The sequence below is a fragment of the Pholis gunnellus genome (assembly GCF_910591455.1).
Source record: "Pholis gunnellus genome assembly, chromosome: 3".
NCBI lineage: Eukaryota > Metazoa > Chordata > Actinopteri > Perciformes > Pholidae > Pholis > Pholis gunnellus.
The window spans coordinates 22,439,794-22,465,226 of NC_136529.1; the positions used below are offsets into that span (position 1 = coordinate 22,439,794).

Here is a 25,433-nt window from a genome sequence, read left to right on the forward strand (position 1 = left end):
GTGACTATGACAGGAAGGATGAGATAAATAAGAGGAGAATACATTAGACATGACAGGACGCTGTGTGGTGTGCATCACTTCCAGGATGTAATGATGTTGGACTATTCCACTAATTTATGTCTGGCATTCTGACGACCTTCTGCGCCACGGGACAACACGAGCGAGGAAACGTGGTCCAGGAACAATGAGCACAGCTGCAGAATGAGACTCATTCGACTATTTGCATTTGTAAATAGCCAAGAAAGCCGTCCTCTGGACATATGTTTAATCTTCTGCTGTTTGCGTGTGTTGTTTGTGTCTGGTCATTGTATTTTTAATACACACAGGAGACCTGTTTTTATAAAGTTGGAGTCTATACAAGATGAGCAGGAGGATGAGGTATGTGGCTGTCTGCCTCTGAAGCCACATGCTCAGAAGCTCTACCTGCAGCAGCTGCTGGACTATGTTCAGGAGAGTTGTTTCATGGCACCAGGACTTCTATCATCCTCGGTTCTGTCAGTTCCGTGTCCTTGAGTCTCCACGTTTTCAGCTCCTGGGCTATTCATCGCGGCTTCTCTCTCTGTTCCTCTGTCTCTACCTCTGTTTCTCTTCCTAATGTAGCCATGGTGATGTCGAGCTGTCTCTGCACAGGACCCACGTGCACATTCGCCCAGGGAATCACAGAATGGATGGAGGGCAGAGTGCAGGGGATGCGTGGTGGTGGTGGTGGTTGACTACTAGCCCAAACCAAGACAATTATAGGAGGAGTGCTGTTGTAGATAGAGAAGGCTGGCGAGGAGGAGAAGACAGTGAGGGGGTTTGCCTCATTTGCACTGGAGTCCTCTCCTCTTGACGCAGCCAGCTGACAGGGGATATTTTTATCAGCCTGGCACACACAGTGCAAAAAAAAAAAAAGGACAAGATCTCAGCAGGATAAGCTATAGCTGTCTTTCAGCGCGATCAGAATAGAAATCCTTCGTTCTTATTTATGCACCTGCCTCGACACTATCATGCTCAAGGCCTCACCCGCTCTGTGTCCAATGAAGCAGAAAACTGAATAGCTAAAAATGTGTCAGAAAAGCAAATAATGTGTTCCCCGAGGTCTGGACCTGCCTACAAAGTGCACACGTGTCTCTCTGTCGGCATGCAGACATTTGTATTCTTTTAGCTCATCTTGTTTTTTTCAATCTTTGTCTTTCCCTTTCTGTCTGTCTTTTCCTTCTGACTTTTCTTTGGGACCTCCGCTAAAGCCAGCAGGGTTGGAAGATATCGTTCTGTAGTTTACACGCAGAGACCTTTCCCTGCTCATATATACCGGTTTGATGCAGACTACATCTGTTGATGTTAAACCCAATTAGAGGCAGGGTATGACACATCTTAAATGTGCGTGAGAGTGAGCGAGAGAGACAGAGTGGGAGCATGAATAAAGCATGTCCTAAAGTGGTGTCGCTGGGCTGCTGTGTTGGCATGTCGGCACCGCTCTGGAAAAACATGGCCGTCTCTGGGGCATTGTCTGTAATCCGGCATGTTAGAGCAGCTAGATGGCTTCTTTATGTAAGCAGTCCCAGAGTCTCAGACATCATCTGATATGCTTACAGTGGAGAAATAAATAATTTCCCATCAGTATATTTTGTTTCAGGATGATTATGAATTGCATTAGAACAGGCTAAGCCATGCTTACAAAGGGCTCATGGTTCCAATTGGCTTAAATGACAATACTTTTTTGAACTAGGATTAGTGTTGAATGCACCTGACATTGCAGCAGGAAATATAATTGTCTTTATCCTCAAATGCCATGCAAATCCCCCGCTCTGAATAGTTTGTTTTGCATAAGCATTGAGACGGCTGGAAAGAAAATACCGTCTGATTTTCTCAAAGCAGCATGTTTTCGTCTCTTTTGCAGTGACACAAATACCGTAGTGTGCCATGCTGACAGATAGATGATCCATTGCAGACGTTGTAATTGAAAACACCGAGAGGGGGGGGTGGACAATTAATCTCTCGTTCTCTCCCTGCTTCAAATTTCCACGGAGAACCACCTCAGAAATGCAGATAATAGATAAGAGTGTTATTGATTGGATGGGGTGTGAGGAGAGGTGAGGAGGTGCAGAGGTTCTCCTTCACTAATCTCTCCGGCTGTGACTGCATCTAAATAACCTGCAGAGAGGGATAAACAGGCGCATCCATCATGCGACGGCTGGTGCGGACAGTGATGGATGCCTCCGCCCTCCGCCGAACCTTTCCCCCCCTGGTCAGGGAAAAGAAGTGACACCGGCACTCAGGAGAAATACCTGGCTTAGACTGGCCAGGGAAACGCCTACTTCAGCTTTCTTCTAGCTCTGCTGAGATGAAAAGATTTGTCCTGGGCTTTGCATGTTCGTCTGCATAAGCTTGTAGAGTTGTCCCCTGTCCTCCGTCCCCTTGTCTCTTTGAGTTTGCAGGATTATCCGTCATGATAGATCCTGTTTGTTTTGTCAAAGAGGAAATTGGTTTTGTGGATTTGTGTGAGAGTGTGTGTGTGTATGTGTGAACTCACCCATGTATATGCCTTTTGTGAGCTTTGTGTATAAATTGATTTGGGTGTGCGTTTCTTCTCTATCTGCGTGCCCGTGCACCGTGAGCCCAAATCCCCTGTGCTGCCTGGACCCAGTGAGCAGGCGTGCCCACGCCAGTTAGCCTCAGAGGTGCCAGCCTGATAGATGTGTGTGTGTGTGTGTGTGTGTGTGTGTGTGTGTGTGTGTGTGTGTGTGTGTGTGTGTGTGTGTGTGTGTGTGTGTGTGTGTGTGTGTGTGTGTGTGTGTGTGTGTGTGTGTGTGTGTGTGTGTGCCAGGCTGTGCCTTCCCTCCCCACCCCTGCAGCATTAAGATTGATCCCTCGTTCCCTCCCATTCCTTTCTCTCTCACTCCTCTGTGTGCCTCTGCCTTTATGAGACTGTGAATAGGTGAAGCTCACAGGCTCCAACAGATGGCCGGAGCTGCCCTGTTTCACTGTCTAACACACACACACACACACACACACACACACACACACTACTGCCCGATGAATGAGAGCCCAGAGAGAACGAGAGGAAGAGGCAGAGTTAAATGTGACAAGGAGAAAGAGAAGAAACAGACAGCAACACATAAGGAAGACTAAAACTAATGGAAACGGAGAGAGTCGGTGGAGGAGAATGGGGAAAAGGGAGAAGGAGCGATAGAATAACAGCGAGAATATGCTGAAAGAAGAGAGAAATAGAAGAAGACGGAACGCTGCTGAACAAGGGAGTGAGGACAATATTGAATTGTAGATTGAGGGAGCCTCTCCCCTCCCTCTTTCCCTCCCTCTTTTATTTATCTCATGTGAAACCACGCCTCCCTCCTTTCACTTTTCAGAGCATCTATAACAGTGAGCTGTCTGCACCGGGCTGCGTGGCGAGTGAGACGAGTTCCTCACTCTGCCAGCACAGAGGACCGGATCTGAACGGACCGGACAGGACAGGACTGGATGCTACTGGACCGGCCAGAGCAGGTGTGTGTGTGTGTGTGTGTGTGTGTGTGAATTTGTGTCGGTGCATGTGTGTGTGTGGATTTGTGCTAGATGACAGAGAGCGGCATGTGCATCCCTCAGTGTGGGAGCGCTTGTTCCTCACACAGGACTTGCTTCCAGAGTAGCGTATCCAGAGGGTACAGTGCCGAAGCTCTGCCCTAGTTTACACTTGAATGCTCTCATCCTTCCTGTTCGCCTCTGAGATTTATGCATGGAGTCGCTAACGGCGCTGCTCATCAGGCTATAGAGAGATAAGACCTCTCGTTCATCACTGGACTCTTCTCCCAGTCTGAATCAGAGCTGTGTTGACAGGAGCTGCTGTTCATCGGGTGAAACAAGTTGGTAGTTTTTTGGGGGGGCTGGACGCTGTTGACATGTGCTGTGTCTCTAGTAGCTTTTTTTCTTTTTTTTTTTTAAGTGTCTGCCATCTAAGTGATCATGTTTCCACACAATGGTACCCTCCAGAAGGGAAATGATTACATTACGACTGTGTTCCGAATCTGTCAGAAAGCACATCGCTTCAGCATTCACTGTTCTTTGGTCCGTCTTGGTGTTGATTTTTTGTGATTAGTTCTCTTTGTCTTCCTGTTTCACAGTCTGTGGTGTTTTTGAAATATGGAACATTCATTGTCTCGGCATAGCTTTGTATTTACTCAGACACATATAATCCTGCTGCTGAATGTGTATGTGGGGGTTTAAAATTGGAGCAAAAAGAACAACTAGGAATTAATACTTTTTTCCAAAAGGCAGGAGCGGTCCAGTTTTGGATTGTTTACCTCGTGGGGACCTCGTTTTGTAGAAATTGAGGAGGTATCCGGCAAACGGCATTCATTCAGGAGACGCCATTTCAACAGTTGCAGCCACTCCTATAGAAGCTGGCGCGCGGCTTAAGTCTACGAGGCTGGTTCCAGTGAATGTACTCACTATCAGTGTTTTGTCAATATCTTTATGGGTCAAAAGGCTGTGTCATCACCAAGCGGTGGCGGTTAAGAGCAGTGGAGTGGAGGGGGGGGGGGGGGGGGGGGGGGGGCGAGCACTGACCTAGAGGCTGAAATATTTATGATGGAGACAGCTGAACTCCCCGTGCTGTTTGTAGCGATAAGGGTGGGTGGATGGATGAAAGAATGCAAGGATGGAGGGATGATGGATGGAAAGTAAAGAAGAGATTCCGAGATCTGTTCTTTAAGCATTCATTATTTATCACAACCACTACTCTGCCATGGAGGCTCTAACCCCCACATCAACTGCCCTCTTTTCTCACTGAGGTGCCAGTGGACTGAAGGAGGATGTTCCTGCTAAGTCTACCTGTCTGCCAGTCCCCAGGCATGTTTAGACTGCATGTCAGGACTCTATCTCTCTCTCACACACACACACACACACACACACAGACACACACACACACACACACACACACACACACACACACACACACACACACACACACACACACACACACACACACACACACACACACACACACACACACACACACACATTCATGCACGGACGCATAGGCCCACACCCCAGATGTAGACGAGATTTTGTTCAGATTCATATTTGCACACTCTGAGCTGTAATTGCATGATTACACTCACAAATGAAATGGGAAGTGCACACAAAGACATTTACTGTATTTCCACTGCATTAACCCAAACGTCCAATTGCTGCACTCACACTGCATACATTAGTGTTCAAGCTCACACACACACACACACACACACACACACACACACACACACACACACACACACACACTCATTACATCCTTAACCATTTTATTTTGCTCACGTTTCCCCAATTCCTTTTTTTCTTCCTCCGTTGTTCACACACTCTTTGAGACACATAATCACCGCATACACACACACACACACACACACGCACACAATCAGTGGGAGTGACGACCTTGAGACCTGTTGTCGTTGTTTTGCGGTTGTGCCGGGAATACATAAGAGGCCATGTGGGACTCCCGGCGAAAATGGGGCGCTTGACATTCCGTTTGTAAAAATGACTGGAAAATGTGCAAGGGGGGGGGGGCTGGCGAGGCAGTTGAAGGGAGACACACTGGCATGAATATGTATTGCATGCTAATGCCGCACGCCAAAGCTGTTGACTCAAGCTGTTGATGAAAGCAGAGGACATGTTCCCCCATCGCCACTCTCAGGAGGAAGCCCTATCGACAAACCCATTGTCAACGCAGCCGCGTCCCCGGCCGCGGGGGCAGTGTGGTGACAGGTGGCAGATATCAGTGGCAGCAGCCAAGGTGACACCGCTCGATGGTCTCTGCGGGCCCCCGAAGGCGGCCAGGGCAGCGCCGGTGTCTGCTCGTTTTTACCGCCGCCCTGACCTTTTGTGGTTAGACACAGCGAGGTTAGACTGGAGGGCCCTAAAGCGAATGTTTCCCCATTAGCTTCATTCAGCCCTCTCAACGCTGCAGCTTCTTCCACCTGCTCCACTTGCTGTTTTTTTTATGCACATTTTTAACTCGTCCATAAAAGCCCTCAGTGGAAAACACCAGTAATGTAGGAAAAGCTGCAAAAAAAAGTTTTTAATGCTCGACTGAGGGGGAAAAGTTGGCGTACTGAAATAGAGAAGATGCAATAAAAGAACCGATGGAAACATGTTTTTCCAATACATCTTGGCGTTATCGTACCTGCTTCTTCGTCTACTGTAGACATGGCATTCATACCATTCTGCCATACACCGTTACAAGGCTTCACTCCACTAGAGAGACTTAAAAAAAGTAAAGAATAAAGAGAGCAAGGTTTTGGGGGCGTACATAAATATGATGTCGCTGGTTTGAAAAACATAACAAACACAAAATGGCATCTAAGGAAGGCGCAGCAATTAAATGTGATGCTATATCAGCGGTACCGGTGAGCAGCTTGAATGCGTATCTACTGAAATATATTTGCATATATAGTTACTGCACACAGCTTTAAACTTGGAGGGCACAGCTAGTGTTTCATTTCTCGCACACGGGGCTCCTAAAGAAGATGTTAAAAGTAGCCTGACAGTGAGCAGCACTCGTGTGTTCCCACTCTCGAGTCCATCTGTATGTATGAGCTGCTGTTAACAGGTCCTGCTGTGAGGCGGCAGCCGGAGATCAGTGTGTAAATCTCAGTGCTGCTGCTCCTCTCTGATGATAAAGAAAAAGGCACAGGGGTTATTTGACGAGACCTCTCAAACACTCCTCTGTTAACAGCGTGTAGAGACCAGCGAGTAGGCCTAGTCCACGGCTGACAGGAGCAAATAAGGAGAAGCACATGTCCCTGTGTTTATACGCCATTCTGTGTGTGTTTGTTTGTCAGCGCACGGTGTGTGTGTGTGTACGTGTGATTCCCGACGTTCACGTGGGGACAGCCATTTGACTGCAGCAGCGGAGGTGTCCCACGGGGGAATGTAATCATACCCCGCTGGCCGCAGAGCACGGGCTTCACTGCCCGGTCCGTCTCAGGAGATGCAGCGGATAAGAGGCCCCTTCTCACTCGCAATGCCAAACAGCGGAGACGTCACTTAAGCCCGGCGATACCTCTGAATTCTGTTTTTAAAGCCACGCTCCAATCTCCTCTAATCAGCATTTAGATCCGTGGGTTATCGGTGGCCTTTTGCAACAGTTTTGTTCCAGTTGTGAATAATTTATGACAGAATTAACTGCGGTTGCTATAAGCAGTGATTGGGAGATTTTGGAACGCAGCCAAAATCTAGCTCAAGTTCAAAGCCAACCGCTTTTCTGTCTGATAAGTGACGTCTCATCACCGCAGATGTAATTATCATCACAATTATATTTATCTGCATTGCCATTACCGTAGTTCCTCACGTACGGTGTTTTTAATTTGATCAATCTGATGCAATTCCATTTATCCTGTCTGCATTGCTTTCCTTCATGGCCGTGTCTCCTCCACCGCTCGCCACTGGCTCCGCTCTCGCTGAGGTGTGCGCCGAGATGATTTCCATTAGTACGGCAAAACAAACACACACACACACCCCGCTCTCCTGGATTTAGGCAAACAATCAATGGAAGCACTCGGATAACAGCAGTCTAAGTGGCCCATTGATGTTACGACTAAATGAATACAGGATGCGGCGGTGATGGTATGGACACACCAACCCAAACCACGTAAAAACAGATTATTTTCTATTCCCGAATTCTATTAATTTGAACAAAACATCACTCAAAACCGTCTGGGGAAGAAGGAAAAACATAGGAAACAAAAAAAGGAAGAGCAAAGACAAATTTAAGACAACATTGAATGACATCCGTGAAATAGGGAAGACATATTCTCTGACTGCTTATTGGCAAGTTGAACATTTTACCCAGTGAATCCTAGTGTGTCGCCCCCTTTCACCATGTTGTACCGAGTCACGGTGACTTAGTGGAAGTGTGTCCGTGCCAGAACTCTTCTTCATTTCCCTGATTTGCTACACTGCTGCTCTACCTTAATCTCCACCTCTGTGTTCGTCACCCTCTCCCCGTCACTGTGTTTGGCCCGGTCACAACTTCAGCTACCACCCACCCCCCCTTCCGCCCACTCACCCCTCCCTCGTGCCTCTCCCTCAGGGTGTTGCAGCTATTGTTGTGCCTAATAAGGTTTATGGAATTACAGATCTCTGAAATTGGATTTTCTCACTCCACCATAGCAGTGGGATTACGGGTTTAAGGCCCGGCGCATGGAGGCACAACTGACCTGTGTCTGAACTGCGTCTTTTCCGACTGCACCCTCAAGGTGGGCAAATCAAGAGATTGATGTGCCAATAGCTCTGGAGAAAGCCGGGCAGATCCCTTGTATCCGTGTATGTACCTGGCAATTAAATAGATCTTGAGTCAGACAGCCTTTTGGCTTCTATACGTCTGGATTTCTGTTTCTCTCACGTCGACCACTCTCACACACTCCTCCTCCACTGTCTGTCCTCACAACTTTTGACTGTGTTTGATCTAATTCTAATCTAATGAATCTTTTGATCTATGCTCGTCTGACACCCCAGACACATCACAGATTTCTACACCCAGAGTAGCTCAATTCGTTCTAATCCCTAAAATCTGGCTGCTGGAGACGCAATTGATTCTCAGTGATACAGAGAGTTAAACCGTCTACCCCAAGCTTACGTTTAATGAACTGTGGGTTGCATTTGTACCCCCCCCCCCCCCCCCCCCAACAAAAAAAAACTTGTTATTGTTCAGATGTGACTGAGCCTAAACCACAACTGGAGTGGAGGAGTAGTCGACAAAAAAGTGAGAAATGAAGTGAATGATAGAGAGAGGGGCTGCGTAGTGAATTGAACATTGAGATGTTGGCAGGAGGGTGGTGTTCATTAGGAGTGCTCCATAGCGCCGGCTTAGGGAACTCTTAATTGGGGAAGAGACGGGGCTGGAGATGAGGGGATCAATAGAGGCAGAGCCGGGGTTCCAACTCACTGAAATCAATCAGCGTCCTGCCCGACAGGGAGAATGCAGCCAATCATAGAAAACACGTCCTCGGACTCCGCTCATTTACCCTCGCGATCAAACTTCATCACCATCCGCAGACAGATGTCTCATTCCGTCTAATGCCAGTCAGAGGAGGATGGAGTCGCCTGATTGCTTGTATTTGACGTGGGCATTTGATCTCATCGCTGGAATGCTTCAAAATGCCATTACAGTTTTGGTGTAAAGCTGCCAAGAACAGGGGATCTTTGGAACTAATAAAACATGATTCATTTACACGGGAGCGCTTTATAGAAAGGAATATTAAATGAATCCCTGGCATATTTTTACTGCACTGCTTAAAATAGTCACTTTCTCCTCTTCTTCCTGGTCTTCCTCCTCGCCTGGGTAATAGCCATCTTTCTGCCCTGTCACTTTATGATGTATCATCCTCTTATTCACATCAAGGACAAGGCCAGGTGTCGCATTTTCTCTCAGTTGCCACGCTTGTCACACTGCCTTGTCACCCACAGCCTGTTCCAATCCACTCCCTTCTTCCTCCCCCTCTCTGCTTATTTATATTAAATCTGTCGCTCCTTTATTTTAGCGAGAGACAAGGAGAGTAAATCACTTTTACCACTTGCAGCCCGCGGTGTCTGCTGAATGCTGCAAGTTTGTTTGGATGTCATCTTTCGGCCAAATAGAATTCTGTCAAAAATAAACGACGTCTCTGCTGGTTTGTATTGTTGTCACGCAACTGACGTTCCTCTTCCTCGTTGTGTCCTTGGCTTCAAATGTGTTAAGCTGTCTATGAATATGCCATCACGGTGAAAAGCGAGCCGTGGCAGAGGTCCTAGGCTTCAGATGGACAGATAGACAGGCGCAGGTGTCCGGCCACCTCTCTTTGATGCCCATGAGTGGCTGGCAGAGCTGGCTCCAGCAGAGAGCAGCTGGGGTCAGAGACGTGCCTTGGCAGGGAGATATTCATGTGGGCTTATAAGGTTCTCCAGTGTATTCTTAGCCCCGCTGCACATACCAGACGGATGCATTTGTGTGTGCATCACCACATTTGTTGGGTGCAAAATCGTTTTACCATATGACATATCAGAGGCTCCATCAGTAGAGAGAGATTAAGGCCAAGATTTCACAGAGCTCAGATGTTTACGTGCGGGACACTGACACCTGTCCAATCTGAACATGGATCAGACAGCTCAGACTGCTGTCAACGTGTCTTCACAGACAGACACGGAACAAGGCCTTGTAGCTTACAAAAATCCATACTAGAGGCGGTTGGAGACGTGGAGACAGTGTTGGGAAAGATGTGATGGAGCGGTGCTTACACAGCATTACAAACAGAAACTAATTATTATCACAATCGCTAAAAGTCTTCTGGAGGGTGAGAAGTAATTATGTTGAAAATGTAAAAATGTCTTTCACTATTTCTGGCACAGGTCTAATTAAACCACCTCCTGAGCTATTCCCGGCTCCCTCAGGCGTCACAGCATCAGTCAAATATGGATTTTACCTTGTGCGAATAGCGTGTGGACTGATATGACGTGTGCGCTTGTTTATCTCCACGTCCTGCAGTTCGCCGCAGTGTTTTCCTCTAAAACAGATGTGTCACCATCCTCTGGGTATGTGTGAGGGAGGAGTGGTGGCTGGGAGTGGCAATGACTTATGGTGTCTGATAGGGAGGACAGAGACAATGCAGGCCAGCGTCAGGCATGGACAAACCAGAATGTCTAAAAGATTCATAGATTTTTTTTAAAAACAAGACAGAATAGCATAGAAACAAGATAGCCTGGCTCTGGTTGAGCTTCTGAGTGGAAGTTGCATATTATGTTCCAAGTATTCATCCACTCTGGACTTTGTTTGCTTACAGAACTTGGCAGTCGGGCGGATTTCTGTGGGAGAGGAGAACATCAGAGACACCTTGTTTAGAGAGGAAGGTAAGGCTGTTCACCTCTTATATATACTGTGAAAGTGAAATATTTTGCCCTCTCCTTTCTCCCTCACACACACACACACACACACACACACACACACACACACACACACACACACACACACACACAGAGTTCACTTGCGTGTATGGATGCAGGTTTTTGTCTGATTGCTACAGCGACTGTGGGTTTCTGTATTCATTTGACAGTGCCCTACTGTGCAAGGTTCACTCTCTCCAGGGCAGTCTTGCCTATCTATCTGGCTATCTGGCTATCCCGAACATGAATCACATTCTAATTATTGTTCCTGTTGCTATGGATTCTACAGACCTCCGAGGAAACAAGCGCAGCGAGCTATAGTTAATGTCAACGCTTTATCTACTGTGGGGGATAGATTTCCTCACCTCCAGAGGCGACGCGCGCATCACGCCGCTTCAGTCGGTTCTCAAAATCACCTCATTTGATCCAGCTGCCGGCGCTTAGTATTCTATTCATCATGAATAAGAGGATGGCTGTTGTTGGCCCCACCGAGGTGGAATTGAAGATCAAAGAGGGCTGTGGGTGTTGCGGTTGTGTTGCGGCCGCAGCACATGCCCCCTCAGTGGCCGTCTGTCCAAATGGTAATTATGAAGAGGAGAGAAAAGAGAGCGGAATGATGGATGCAGAGAGCGGGGGTTAAGGCTGCTGAGGGGAATAGTCATGAGAATTAACGAGCAAGCTACAAAGCTGAGAATTATAAAAATCAATAGCTGAAAAATTGCCTTCGCCCCCTGTGGCTTTGGGGGAGCTTCATTTCTCCACTAAAGAGGCAATGATGACTGGGGCCATGTTTTATGCTTTAAATCAGTAGTTGGAGGCACTGAGTTTAAAAAAAATGGAAATGCATTTGTGCTCACGCCGTTTTTAAAAAGATCCATAAATCTGCATGATCTGGACACATGGCCACTTACCACTGTCCTGTTGTGGCTGTTTACCAGTAACAGGCTTGTGTTGCTGCTGTGATCACAGTCATCCTGTGTGAACAGTTAGATAGCAGCAGATGAAGCAGCTCTCAGCACATGTGGGCATATTATGTACACAGCTGTGCACAGCTGACTCATTATCACTTGCAAAAACATCAGTATGCACGACTGTAATCTGCTCTCCTTTTTTTGATTAACAAGCGACTCGCTACAAATGGCTCCTAATAACGCCGGGTTAGTTCAGTGTTTTGTTTGTGGGGAAAAAAAAAACATGCCTGGCTACGTAACTCTTTTCTTCGCCGAGCATTTGAGGGAGCTGAACTTTGATTTTCCGTCTTGTCTTTGTGAAACTCGCAAGCGCAGACAGGTGAATGATACGCCTTTTATTATGCCATTCTGTTTGAGGAGGGAGGACTGATCTCCACTTCAAAACCCCAGTGAGAGGACAGCATTCACCTCTCTCTTTCTTCCTCCTCTCCTTGCTGGCAGAAGGGGCCTTCGGCAGTGTGGGATAAAAAAAACTCTTCAAGAGAAACTCTTCAAAGGAGCAGTTCATCTGCCTCGTGAAGACCTCATCAATTCCATTTTCGTCTTAAACCACTGTCCCTTCCACAGAGCTCTGGTTGTTTACGAACAGCGTTGTGATTTTTCTCCTCCAGTCCTTTCAGCTCGTTGCGTAAGGTGCTTTTGATATCTTGTGAGTGACGGAGAGATATTTTCCCCCAATTCTTTGGGAGATTAGCCTGTTGTTTGGGGCAGTTTCTCTTCAGACTGATTCCTCACATCCTCTCGGGGTTACGTGATGCACATTGCGGGGCTCTGGGAGTATTTTCCTGTCCCTCATTTTCCACATCAGCAAGATGGGAACTGCTAGCTTGCTTTCATGCCCCTGCCTGCCTTCTGCCCGCTGATTAAAAGTCAAATATTAAAGTGCTCTGTTGTGAGCTTGGCCTAATTGATTCTTTCCGCCGGGTGCACACAGAATGGGCTGACAGCAGGCGATACCAGGCTTTGTCAACATCGGGCATGCTGCCTGACGGTCAGGACGGCACCCCCAATAAAGCCCCCTGTGAGTGTGCCAACCTGCGGCGCCACACACAGAGAGGCCACTCGGCACTCCGGCCAAGCTTTGTAGTAACAACACAGAGGCAGCCCATTCTTTTGCTGCGTGTCGGCTCCCATCGGCTGGCTGGGAAGTCGGCTCTCTATTTGTAAGGAAGTGGCTGTAAATAAAGTGTGTGTGTGTGTGTGTGTGTGTGTGTGTGTGTGTGTGTGTGTGTGTGTGTGTGTGTGTGTGTGTGTGTGTGTGTGTGTGTGTGTGTGTGTGTGTGTGTGTGTGTGTGTGTGTGTGTGTGTGTGTACGCTTGAAAAAAATAGAAATCTCTCTGCCCACTTGCATAACCACTCAGCCAACTTTAAGCTATCTGGGGCGATGGTGCTGAAAGGAGGTTTCATCTGAATTCCACAAAAAGGCCTTCTTCTTCTTCTTCTCTTCCGATGCCCAGCTCTCCTGCCATTCAGAAAATTGCTTTAATAGCTTTAAATCACAGCCGTGTTTAACAAGGCACTTTCCAAACACAGGATGGCACCAAGCATAGCATCGCTGCCCACCCTGTAAGAAATGCAGCGCATCTGGTTGCGATATATATACCGTTTGCTTGTAGTGTTTTACCCTCCCTTAACTACAATGTAGAGATAATTAATTGAATCTCTGCAGCCGTAAAAGAGTGACCGTCTCTCCTCCATATAGGCCGAGGGTGTCTAATTCTTTCCCTGTCTGGTCTGCTTACCCTATGAATTTACAGGCCATTTTATGCGTGTCTCGAATTGGCTGTGCTCCCCATTTATTTTTAATGCTTTTCTACTTGACATATAGGAGGGTGCAACAGTGATCTTGGCGCTATACGACGCTCATTAAGTGCAGACATTCATCCATGACGCTTCTCTCATGAATCTGATTGACCTTTTTGCTCAGTGTGATCCACGGTAAAAGGTTATTAATCCCCCCCCCCCCCCCCCCCCCCCCCCCTCCCTCCCTCCATCACCCGGTTGAAAAGCTGGCTATATATCCTGTCCTGTCTGATGCTTAATGTTCCATCTGAGCTGATAGGAAGGTGTGATAAGAAAGGTTTGTAGGTGTGTGGGGGTCGGGCTATTGAGGTCAGAGAGCTGGCCGGTAATTACTCTATTACCGGAATGGGCTCGCGCTCTGCGCTGACACCGCACTAATTACAACACAAGGGTGATGAACTTGATCAAAGCGCTGCTAATTCATGTTTAATAAAAGAGAGCGGGAGAAAACCGAGAAAAGAAGGCAAAGCAGGGGGCGAGCGGGCTGCCTTCGGGTGCGTCGAGAACATTTTCACGAAGGTCATAATCACAACATGTACCATTTCCACCCCGTGCAAATCCAGTGCATTCGGTATTTTTTTTTCACATCGCATTTCAGCACGACCGATCGGCAGCACGGTCGTGAAATGGTCTCTCGGCTGCTTCAGCAGTAAAGGCCACTGAAAAGTAATCACAATGTTCTGAGGGTTTCATTTCTACCTCCATCCTGTTACTTCCCTGCTGTAGATCCCAAGGGGGGGGGGGTCCAGAGGCTGAGTGTGTGTGTGTGTGTGTGTGTGTGTGTGTGGGGGGGGGGGGGTGGGGGGGGGGTCATGATCACAACCATAGGAGGTGGGGGGGGGGGGGGGGCGCGACAGCTGGCTGCCTGTCTGACAGGAGCCTAATAGAGGTCTAATAGGAGAGATTCAAGTCCCAGAGACCACTTCTGTGACCTTGACATGAGCCCGTGGAGGCAGGTGAAGAGGGGGAGGGACAGAAAGGTGAAGTATCATTATGGAGGGTGACAGGCAGGTGGTTTAAATATCTTTTTCTCCTCCCATTTCTCTCTCTCTCTGTCTATTTTAACTTTGCATACCCTGTTGTCCAGTTACTTCTGCAAAAAGGAAAGCGATCTTGCTTTCTCTCCCCTGTGTGTGTGTGTGTGTGTGTGTGGATGGTTGATTCATGCGTTATTACTGTTAGTTGTCATTTCAGCCATTCTCTTTACTGAGAGAAGCTTAAAGCGTTTTTTTTTTTCTGTGTAAATGCTGATAAAGTATTCTGTTTGGGGAAATAATTATTGAGATTACAGCAACTTTTTATAACGACACGCAGACTAAAACGGAACAGATTTTTAACTTTGGAAGTCAATTTCAACTTTCAATTATGTTGTAAAGTTTACTGCCGGTAGTATTTTAAAGTTGATGACTGTGGTGCCTGTGAGTCCCTTAACAGTTGCATTTTGTTTCAACTGTTCTATGACCACTGCCAGCTGAAACTTTATGACGCTCCAGGCGGAGAATGTTTGTAACAAAATCCTTTGCCCGTGACTTATTTCAGTTACAACTAACTACTACAACTAATATTCCTCCTGACAACTTGCACATTCCTACATGAGTGTATTTGTGTGAGGGTGACTGTGTACTTTGTGTACGTCTCCCTCCTCACTCAATGATACTAATCAAAGGGGGGGGGGGGGTCAGGTCTACAGGGACAGCCAATGAGCATCATCCGCAGTAAGAGCCACTACCGCCTGATCAATCTGAGCTCTCATTAAAAGGCTGCCAAGCCCTTTGCAACCTGATACAATATCAATACTGTAGCACCACAGAGAGACCTCCAGAGCTGTTAGGCAGGCCGCTGGCAGCTTAGCTATCATTACCGGGCAGGCAACATGCCAGAGACCCCCTTCATGGACCACTTAGGCTCCCCCCATGGTCCCAAACACAGGTCAGCACAGACAGATGGGCTGTCTGGGCAGCTGTCCAGGCGACGTGGCAGAGAGAGACGGATACCGACCTGTAGAGGAGGAGACAGCCTGTGCTCTCTCGCAATACGGAGGGACGATGTGGGCTGCGTTGTGTTGACTGCGTACAGTTACACGTCGCTGCGGTTTCACCTGAGGCTTGTTTGTTTGCCGTGAGTATTTTCTGTGTCGGTCAATTACTGTGGATCGTCACAACTGAACAAAATACAGAGTTTAGTTTGAAAAAAAACACACACACACACACACTCAATGTACGCTGTGTTGTCACAAATTTATTTTGGCACATATCCCAAGATTCCTGCTGGGAAAACCACAAGCATTGAATTGAATCTGTGGTGATTTCTGAGTAGAGCAAATGGGGGTAATATAAGTGGCCATACATAGAAAGCCTCTGTAATCCAGATCTTTGTGTGGAGGTCTCCCCTCTGTGCTCCAGTCTTAACCCCCTGTGTGGTTCCGATAGGGGAGGGCGGGATCACTGTGTGCGTCTCTAAACCCCCAGTAATCCGCCGACAAAAGGCCCGGGAGAAAGCCTGGCTAGCGAGGGGTTGAGGGGTTAGGACGGAGAATGGGCGGAGTGAAGAAATAAAGAAGTGGTCGTCGCCTCTCCAACCCCCAAGGGTATGCTTAACACCAGAGAAGACGGTCCCCAGTGAGCCCACAGACCCCCACCACCCCAGGGTAAAACATACCTCTGCTGCGCAGGGCCTCTTTGAGTAGTCGAGAGCTGTTGTTTATCAGTGGAGTGAAGGAATCTCGAGTCTGTAAAAGCGATCACCTCGTCAGCAGCTGAACTGTAACTTCCAAACAGCGCATTGAATCATCTGGGCTATAATTTATTCAGCGCGCATGGCAGCAGTTGTTTACCGAAAGATGAACCCGATATTGTCTGTAATCATCATTAAGTCAGGGCCATTAGGATCAGTCCCCACTGCAGGTGTTAATTTGATGATGGGAGAGAAATGGAATGTAATTAAAACACAACAAACGGCATCTTAAAATCTATGAATCCTAAGGAACGTGGTCTAATTTTCACGAACTATAGGGATAATTGCATTATCCCGAGCAGATAAATATCACGGTGTGCACCCCAATAACGTTCCTCTCATTAAGCTTCTTTTTTGTCTTCTGCAGTTCGAAGCAGATCATATTTTGTGATGTCTGATGTGCTCCAGCTATGCAATGTCAAGCAGAAGTCACTTGGCTGCACTGAGGCCTCGGTGAGGTAGTTAGTTCTGTGGAACAATTGGCCCCGGCTGATTTGTCTGTAATCCATTTAGCTGAGATGTGACACACTGTAGGGGGGCTTTGCCTCTGGTCAATAAGTGCCAATAAGAAACAGCCATCACTCAGCGGGCTGCCCTGTCCACCAGCTTGCTCACTTGTTTCAGCTGTCAACCTCTGTCTCAAAGGAGCTGGCAATTGTGCCGCTCTCTCGGACGCGCCACAAATGGCTTTCCCATACAGACCTCAATGGGACAGGAAAGGCAAGGACACTCGCAGACTGCAAAACAGGCGCATTTCCCTCTGACATCAGAATAAACCCATCTGAAGGGGGGAAAAAGCTACGTATTGACAAAACACCATTGACAGTTGCTCATTCTCTCAGTCCTAAAACTCCTGGAGGTGGGGCTGTGGGGGGGGTTGAACCCAAGTCGGGGACAATCGGGGCTCTGTTTGTGTTTTCTCTAACACCTCCGTGTTCTCTTTGGGCTCTGGTGGAGCGTACTGCAAGGGGTGCAGAAAAGGAGGGGTAAATGCCATGACCCTGCTGTGGACCCTGACTGAAGAGCTCCCCCCCCCCCCCCCCCCCCAAAAAAAAAAAAAAAAAAAACCTGCAGACCACCGCGCTAGCCCTACATGCCACTCTGTTGCTGCTGGCAACAGCGAAGTGGACGTGTGTGGATGAAAGAAAAAACTGGCGTCTTGAGAAGATGGAGACCAAAACATCCTCACTGCAGCAGGTTTTGACGTTGTTGTTTTTTTGTGGTCGTGGCTGCATTCCAAGCTCATTATTGAAGAATATCTTCACTGTTTTAGTTTGTTGAACCTGGAGGAGACAAATATGCAAGCAGTAGCTTAGTGATGGCCCACTGGTGCTGCTGGGGCCAAACAATTTCAGAACAATACAACAAAACGATGCTGTTCATTTCCTCCAGATTCTGAGATAATTAGCCGAACTGCTGTTCTCTTCTTTTATGTCCCCTTGTTGGAGAGAGATGTTTGAAGTCTGATACGCAGAGTGTGGGTGTGTTTGTGTGTCTGTCTGTCGCTCTGCCTGCATGTCTTTGTGTATGTGTACGAGTGTGTGTGTGTGTGTGTGTGTATGGGGTACATTTATAGTCAACAGAACAGACCCAGGGAATCTGTCAGAGCTCTTTGTTCTCAAGCGAGAACACATCATGACTGGGCCTTTTGTCTGAACTGACACCATCATACAGTCTCTTTCTCTTCCTACCTCTCTCTGTTTATGTCTCTTTCTTTCCTCCTCCTCCTCCTCCTCACCCTCTAATTTTTTTCCACCAAACTATTCACCCGGCATCCCATCACTCGCCGCACCGTTTCAAAGATAATGGGCCCCGTGGATTATAGAGTTGCAGCTGAGATGAGCTGAGATGATTTTTCTTCCTCGTGTCTGGGTGTGAATCAAGCTAACCGCATGAGGCGTCTTCCAAAGCGAAGCGTGACCAGAAGGTGACTTCTGAGGAGAGTTTTCGACTGTGCCTCTCTGCATTAAGAATGTAGCAGTTTGTTTATTTCCCTATTTCCGTGTCACTTTCACTTTACATTCTACTTTGTGAATATGATTTGCAGCATAAATCTTAAAATCCCAAATAAAAAAAAGTGCATTGCATGGCCAAATGTAGAAATTTAAATTGTGTGCTAAAATCGTGAGCATTAATAAGCCGCTATAACAGCCTCCACCCATCTGGGAAAGCTTACCTCAACATTTTGGATTCTGGCTACAGGGATTTACTCCCATTGAGCCAAAAGAGCTGCAGTGAGGTCGCTCACCAATGTTGGGCGATAGCGCCTGGCTCACAGATCAGAGCTGTGCAGGCCAGTCAAGTGCTTTCAAAACAGACTTGGAAAACCATTTCTTTACGGACCTGGCTAAAATATAATTTTATCCCGGAGCATTAAGATTTCACTTGCTTGGAGTTTAGGTGTTTTGCCCAAATTATCATGAATTCATAAATTCCCATACCAGGAATGTCCATGTACGTTTGGCCATATAGTGTAGATAAAGTAAATCTAGGTGTGTACGTAGGAAAATTAATTCTTTCACTCCTGGAAAAAATGTATATAAAGAAATGGAATGTGTGTATAACATAAGTTGGTGTGTGTGTGTGTGTGTGTGTGTGTGTGTGTGTGTGTGTGTGTGTGTGTGTGTGTGTGTGTGTGTGTGTGTGTGTGTGGGGGGGGGGGGGTTGTGTGGGGGTGCTTCCAGCCGGAACGTGTGTGTGTGTGTGTGTGTGTGTGTGTGTGTGTGTGTGTGGGGGGGGGGGGGGGGGGGGGGGTTGTGTGGGGGTGCTTCCAGCCGGAACACATCACGGCTTCACCTTTTTTTCAGGGCAACAGACTCTCTGCAGGATTAATGATGTGTTAAGTACTAAAATGACTCTCATTCATATTTCACTGTCTGGGCAGCACATTCCACACGGAATTAAAGGTTAGGGAAGAAGATGATGTATAAACAAAAAAAAAGAAACGCACAAATGTGAGGCAAGCAGTTTAACGGTAACTGTGGAAAGAAATATTTCCCACTTGAGTCCCCTAATTGCAGCACAAATCTCCCTTTCTCACTTTTAGAGGCTAACCACGGCTCTTTGTGTCTGCGTATTCAAACATAAAATTGCTGTGCAGGTTCTGACTGCCACCTTAAACGTCTGCAGAATACAGAGCTTATCGGAACCTGGGGGAAATCTAAATTAAATCTTCCCGGTGAATGGGATCAGCCTCATCGTTACCTCTTGTCATTCTCAACTATTAAAGTTAGTTATTAGAAAGCAAAGACACATTTGTCAAAGGAATGTAGAGAGTTATTGAATATGATTTCAGGGTTATCAGCCAGGGACTGGAGAGTTTCGCATGCTGACCTGTTAAAGGAGCCATTGTTTTAGATGTCAGCAAACCAGCACTTATTCATGATAAGATGTTAGTTTAAAGGTCATTGGTAGAACCGATCATGTGGGATGCCGCTGTACCGTCAAAGCACCTGTCATGAGGAGGTTGCTGGTTGAAACAACTCAAAAGTAATCCGTGTTTAGATTTGGTACTAAAGCAGGGGAAAGTAAAGCGGTAGGTGTGAGGTAGTTGATGGGCACATAAGGCATTTGAAATCAGAAAGCCCGGTTTGTTTTTGTCATGAAATGCATTACGAAACTCTTACTAACAGTTCACATTTATCCATTACGCTTTAGCCATAATGGAAGTCTTTCCCCAAGTTTAATCAACGAGCTCCCCGAGGCTTTATGAAGCTCTGTAGCAACTTTCATTCCCGTTGCATTGTTTCCAGCCGCAGCAGGCAGCTCTGAGAAACAACTCGGAGACACAGTTAGCGACGAGCTGGTGAACTGGAGCATTTAGCAGCTAAGGAGCCATATATTTCCCTCAAGAGTTGGAAGGGACCAAAAACAGCTAAATAGATAGTTTAGGTGGACAGAAACATAACTCATGTTGAATGATCATGTTGCTCTGCGTCTGCTGGATGTTTAAATAAGCAACTGTTCACCATCAACAACTTAAAAGATGATATGTCAATGTGTTCCCAAGTGTGGACCCCTGCGACAAATCTGTTATTGCATGTTCGACCATACCTCTAACTATAGGGTCAAATGAGCAGAAAATGCTCAAATAATGATTTTGCTGCTGTGTTTTTTCCAGGTTCTGTTGGTGGAGCAAAGATTTGCAAGCAGAGAATGATAGATGAAGGATGGCAACAAACCACGGCTTCTTATTATCATGAAAAAAGCATTCCATACTGTATTGAGAATTGCAAATCCCTCCTTCTGACGGACACATAGTGACACACATAGTCACACGCATGCACACACACACACACACACACACACACACACATAAACTTCTCTGAGAGAAAGTTACTCTCACATAGATGCATGCCGTTGCAGAATTTGCATCTGAATGCCAACTTTTGTTGGTAAATTCAAGGGTCCTTGGAGATTTTGCACATTCTGTTCAGAGCTAGGCAGGCCAATGGGAACAAAGTCACACATTAGCAAAGCCCTGCCAGCCTCAATTATGACCAAAGGGATTGGCTCGATAGTGCTGCAGCGGGCTACATTCAGAACGGGATGTGTCTATTTAAACTTTTTTTCCTGGCCGCTTCCTTTATGTTTTCCAGCACTAGAATACATTGGATATTGCAATTTCCTGCGTCGAGAACGGCGCAGAAGAGATGTGGAGGTTCTCTGCTACCGTATTCTGTTTTATTCTCCTCTATTTCATGGAAGCCTTGCTCTTGTGAATCTAGTTTTCATGTTTGGGAAAAATCCATCTGCAATGGGTAGTGCTCAGGCTTTGTTCTCTCCAAACTATATGCCTAGAGCTTCTTTCCCTTTCTCACGCTCTCCGTCTTTTTCTCTCTATCTCTCTCCGAACACTTGTGATAGAGAATTCAGGAGTCTGGCTTCGAGCTTGTGGGCTTTCTCCTCCATATTTCATATGCATTATGAGACACAGCTGATTAAATTGCGAGTGTACGCCATGACTCGTCCTCCTTCAATATGTAATAAATGTCTGTTTTTTTGCCCTCAGTTTTCTCATATGCTGTCTGTGTTTTGTGCCTTCTCAGGGAGCTTCAGATTGGATGAATCAAACTTTATGCCTGTTTCAAAGCCCAAGGTGTTTTATTTATAGGGGGAAAGTACATTAACGCCTCTGCAAAGTATTTGGGAGATTTATCAAGCGCTCTCCCAGCTTCCTCACCGCCTCACTGGAACTGTAATACTTGTAGTACAGATGTGTGTTGTTGGCCAGTGTAACATATCTTACTGCCGGTCTGGTGTGTGTATTCGTCCCGCGTCTTACCATCGTGCCCATGCTGTGACATGGCCAGCTCTGTGTTGCCACGGCCATTTATAATTCAGTCGTATCAATAAGAGATGGACGGCATTAAGTTTTTATCTGATGATGCAGTGCTGCTGTCTCTTAGAGCCCCTTTTACAAGCAAAAGACTGAAGAGCTAAACTTTCCTTCTCTGTTCTGACTTCCAGGCATCACTTGGCATTAGTATAACCTGAGATGATCCTCGTTCCCACAACATGCTTTTTAGAAGCGTATTCCCTGTGATCTCATATTCTGCTAGCTTACTCCCCAGCCCTTCCTCTCTGAGCCCCCAGCCTTTTAATGAGTTTTGCTGAAAGTTATATTTACTCGTGTTGTCTTGTGCTTCTGTCTAAATGGCAAAAATTCCTCTTTCACTCCGCGCTATCGGGCTGAATCAGCATTGTCGTTTGGTAGCTTGCTCAGTGGAAAGAGCTGATGGGGCCAGAGCTCCATCAGGCAAACGGGCTCTAAACCATCCCAGTTTACAGAAACAACATGGCTCGAATGTATACAAACCATCACATTGGTCTCGTTGATGGAGACTGAGAAAAGCTTGGATAGATACTGCTGTCTTTCAATGGTTGTCCATCTCTGCTTCTCCAAACATCTTCAAGGTAAAATTGCTTCTTCTGTCTGTTTGGACGTTACGGTTTCCTCTTTTTTTTTTTTTCTTTTCTTTGCGGTGTCATGTAGCATCTGCCACCCAGAGAGATAAACAATACGGGTAGATAAAGGAGAGAGGGAGAGAGCACACTGGAAAGAAAGGACTGTATGTGTCAGTTAGAGCTGATAAAAGCCTGAAAATCCAATTAGTCCTCAGTATCAAGGCGAAGGAGGAGGCCTCATGGGGGTAGTGTCAGAAAATATCCAACACCGTAGCATGTCAATAACACAGCATTTACATACTTAGCTATTGGTAGATCAGCATGTAAAATCGAGCTGGATCTTTTCTTGTAAATCAGGTCTACATTTGGTACTCTTCCCCGACGGGTTTTTGCCCACATCAGCTTTTTGAACAGATAAACAACTATCAAAGGGAATTACTGTACCTCCCACACCACAAACCACTCTAAAAAGGGGAGCCAATGGCAGAGGAGTCTCAATTTGAGCACACTGAATCTATTCTCTATTCACGGTGGATGTCCTGGAATCCATTTTGGTGATGGGGGTATTCACTGCTGATTGCAGACAGAGCTAGTTAATTCTGTGTTGTTCTTTCACCAAGTTTTTTTTTTTTTTTTTCCCCTCCTTGCTTGTGTCTTGTTTTAATCCCATGCCAGAAATGAAAGAAGGCAGGCAGGAAGAGAGCACCAGAAAGGAGCGAGGACAATATCAAACAGCGCGACTCGGGTCAGAGCTCATGTGTTCCTCTGGGGAAGAACCGCACGCCCTGGGAGTAGGAAGCCAGAGCAAACACAGCTGCCGCTATACAGTCTTATTCATATGCACGTGGTGTGTATGTGTGTGTGTGCGTTGCGTGGAGGAGGATAGAGGACATGTGCGGGTGTGAGCGAAGACCTTAATGAGCACAATCTGCAAAACAGTTTTGCGTTAGACTGAGGAGCGAAGTTTCTCTTCTCTAATCATCTTTTCCCTTAAATGTTTTAATAGATTTTACATTTTTGCTTTTTGAGGGCTTCATGCTGTCTTTGATGAATGCGTCAGTTGCGTGCGTGTTTGCGTGTGTGCATCTGTTCCGTTCTTATCATGCTTATCCCCCATGTCGGACTGTACTCCAGGCGGGTTGTCGTTAAGGAGGCAGGAGAGAGAGGTTGCCGTTGTGTTGTTGACCTTGTCTTCATACTCCTTGTGGACTCACAAACACACACACACACACACACACACACACACATGCTCAAACCCCCACCTTACCTCACTGACAGCGGAGCATCTCAGTGGGCACACTGAAGCTGTGTTTATGATCCTGGTCACTGAGGCATATTGCTGCTCTTATATTATGTGTCATGATAAAATAATCACAAAACTCAGCTCTTGTCTTAAGCCATCTTATATTCGTTGCATAATACATGTGTGATAAATAACAGCTCAATGAAAGATATGTGAATAAAACGATTTCATGTTATTTAGCCTACTTTTATTTAAAACTAAATGTATCAATATGCATTTCCCATCTAATATTTAATAGTAATTGTTTCAAAATTACACGATCTTTTAAGACAGGTTCTTGCTTTATCTGTTGAGATTTAATATGTAGTTCACGTGGTTGAACGGTATAAATCTAAAAACATAACAATGCTCTTGTTTCTATCGCTTTGTTTGCTATAAATCATTCCTTCTGGTAGTCAGGTGCTGCTACAACAGTTGCCATGGTGAACTCAGAGGGGATATGCTGTTAATGAGGAAGAGTTAGTAGAGAACTAATAGGATTGTGGTGTAATTTTTGTAAACTGCATGTAGAGATTAATTATGAAAAAGCTCTATTAAACACGCACTTGACTATAATTGTTATGTTAAACTCGTACACGGCGAGCAGAATTTGCAATTTTCCGCACATCTGGAGGCAGTTTGCTTTTATTGTCCTTAGTGATATTGCCACATTAATAGTACCGGCTTTCTTTTTCCACATATACTTCCACATTTCTTTCTGCCACACTGTGTGTATAGTCGGTATAATTTAAAGTCAGCGTTTTTCTAATCTTTAGAGCTGGAGTCTTGTCACTCTGCTCATTGACCCCTGTCGTTATTTTCCTCCTCTCATCCCCTCCTCTTCTGTCTCTCTCCTTCACCTCTGCCCCCCCCCACACCTCCTCCCCACACCCCTCACATCCACCCTAACCCTCTCAGGGGGGAGGTGAGTCCTGAGCTGGCCCAGGGCCCAGGCCCATTAGCCCCAGCCTGGCAGCCATGTGCTCATCACCAGAGATCATTACACCCGGCCAATGACACCGCTCTAATGCATCATTAATGATTGATTAACGAGCTGAGCTCAGCCCAAACGGGTGCATATGTACGGAAGAGCACCCTGTAATGGCTGTCCAAGGCTTGCATCTGCTATTTTTCACCATGTTTTGTGTGCGTCCGTGTGTGTGTGTGTGTGTGTGTGTGTGTGTGTGTGTGTGCAGTTTTATTCTTATCAGATCCCTCTGTGTCCCGTCTTTCAGTTTGAGTGAGGGTGCTGCAGACTCCTGTGTGAGAAACGACGGACTGAGGAGGTGACTGCAGGCTAGCGTGATGGCAGGGCGGGGGCTCTCCGGCCCTCTCCCTCTTCTTCTCCTCCTTCTCGTCCTGGTGGGAATCGTTCCCGTGGCCGATGGCTCTGGCTATCTGTCCGGTTATCGGCAGAAGTCGCGCCCGCAGAGGGACCGCCACTTCCGCAACATCCGACCCAACATCATCCTCATCCTCACCGATGATCAGGACATAGAACTGGGTAAGACATTTTTCCGCCGTTAATCCTTTCCTGTGTGTTTGTGCAGCTGTCTCTCTCTCTCTGTTTGCTTTATGTCCGTGTCCCATGGGTGTGGGTACTCTCTCCATGTGTATCCAACAACATCAGCGAGAGGAAAGTCAGCCTAATGCTGCCTCTTGGCATCATAACAACTGGCCCACTCAAAGTCATGTGCTCCCTTTGCCAACTCCTCCAATGCTGGCATTAAATGAGGGCGGCCTATGGCTTCCATTGTCTGGGTGCCAAATCCTGGCCATCTCCCTTCCCGCTTAAGTCCTTTAGCGGCGTATTGGACTGGAGTGGCTGCATAATGGCCTCTGTGACATCT

The 25,433-nt window shown here is 46.7% G+C and overlaps 1 protein-coding gene across 1 annotated transcript in view; it reads left to right on the forward strand.

Moving 5' to 3' along the window:
- The first annotated feature begins 3,358 nt into the window (after nucleotides 1-3,358).
- The window catches only part of sulf2a (sulfatase 2a), a 31,706-nt gene continuing 9,631 nt past the window's right edge, over nucleotides 3,359-25,433 (forward strand). The window contains exons 1-3 of the mRNA XM_079186516.1: nucleotides 3,359-3,486; nucleotides 10,788-10,854; nucleotides 24,819-25,087. Coding sequence (XP_079042642.1) covers nucleotides 24,889-25,087 — 199 coding nt within the window. The 5' untranslated portion in view covers nucleotides 3,359-3,486; nucleotides 10,788-10,854; nucleotides 24,819-24,888. The remainder of the gene's footprint in view (nucleotides 3,487-10,787; nucleotides 10,855-24,818; nucleotides 25,088-25,433) is intronic.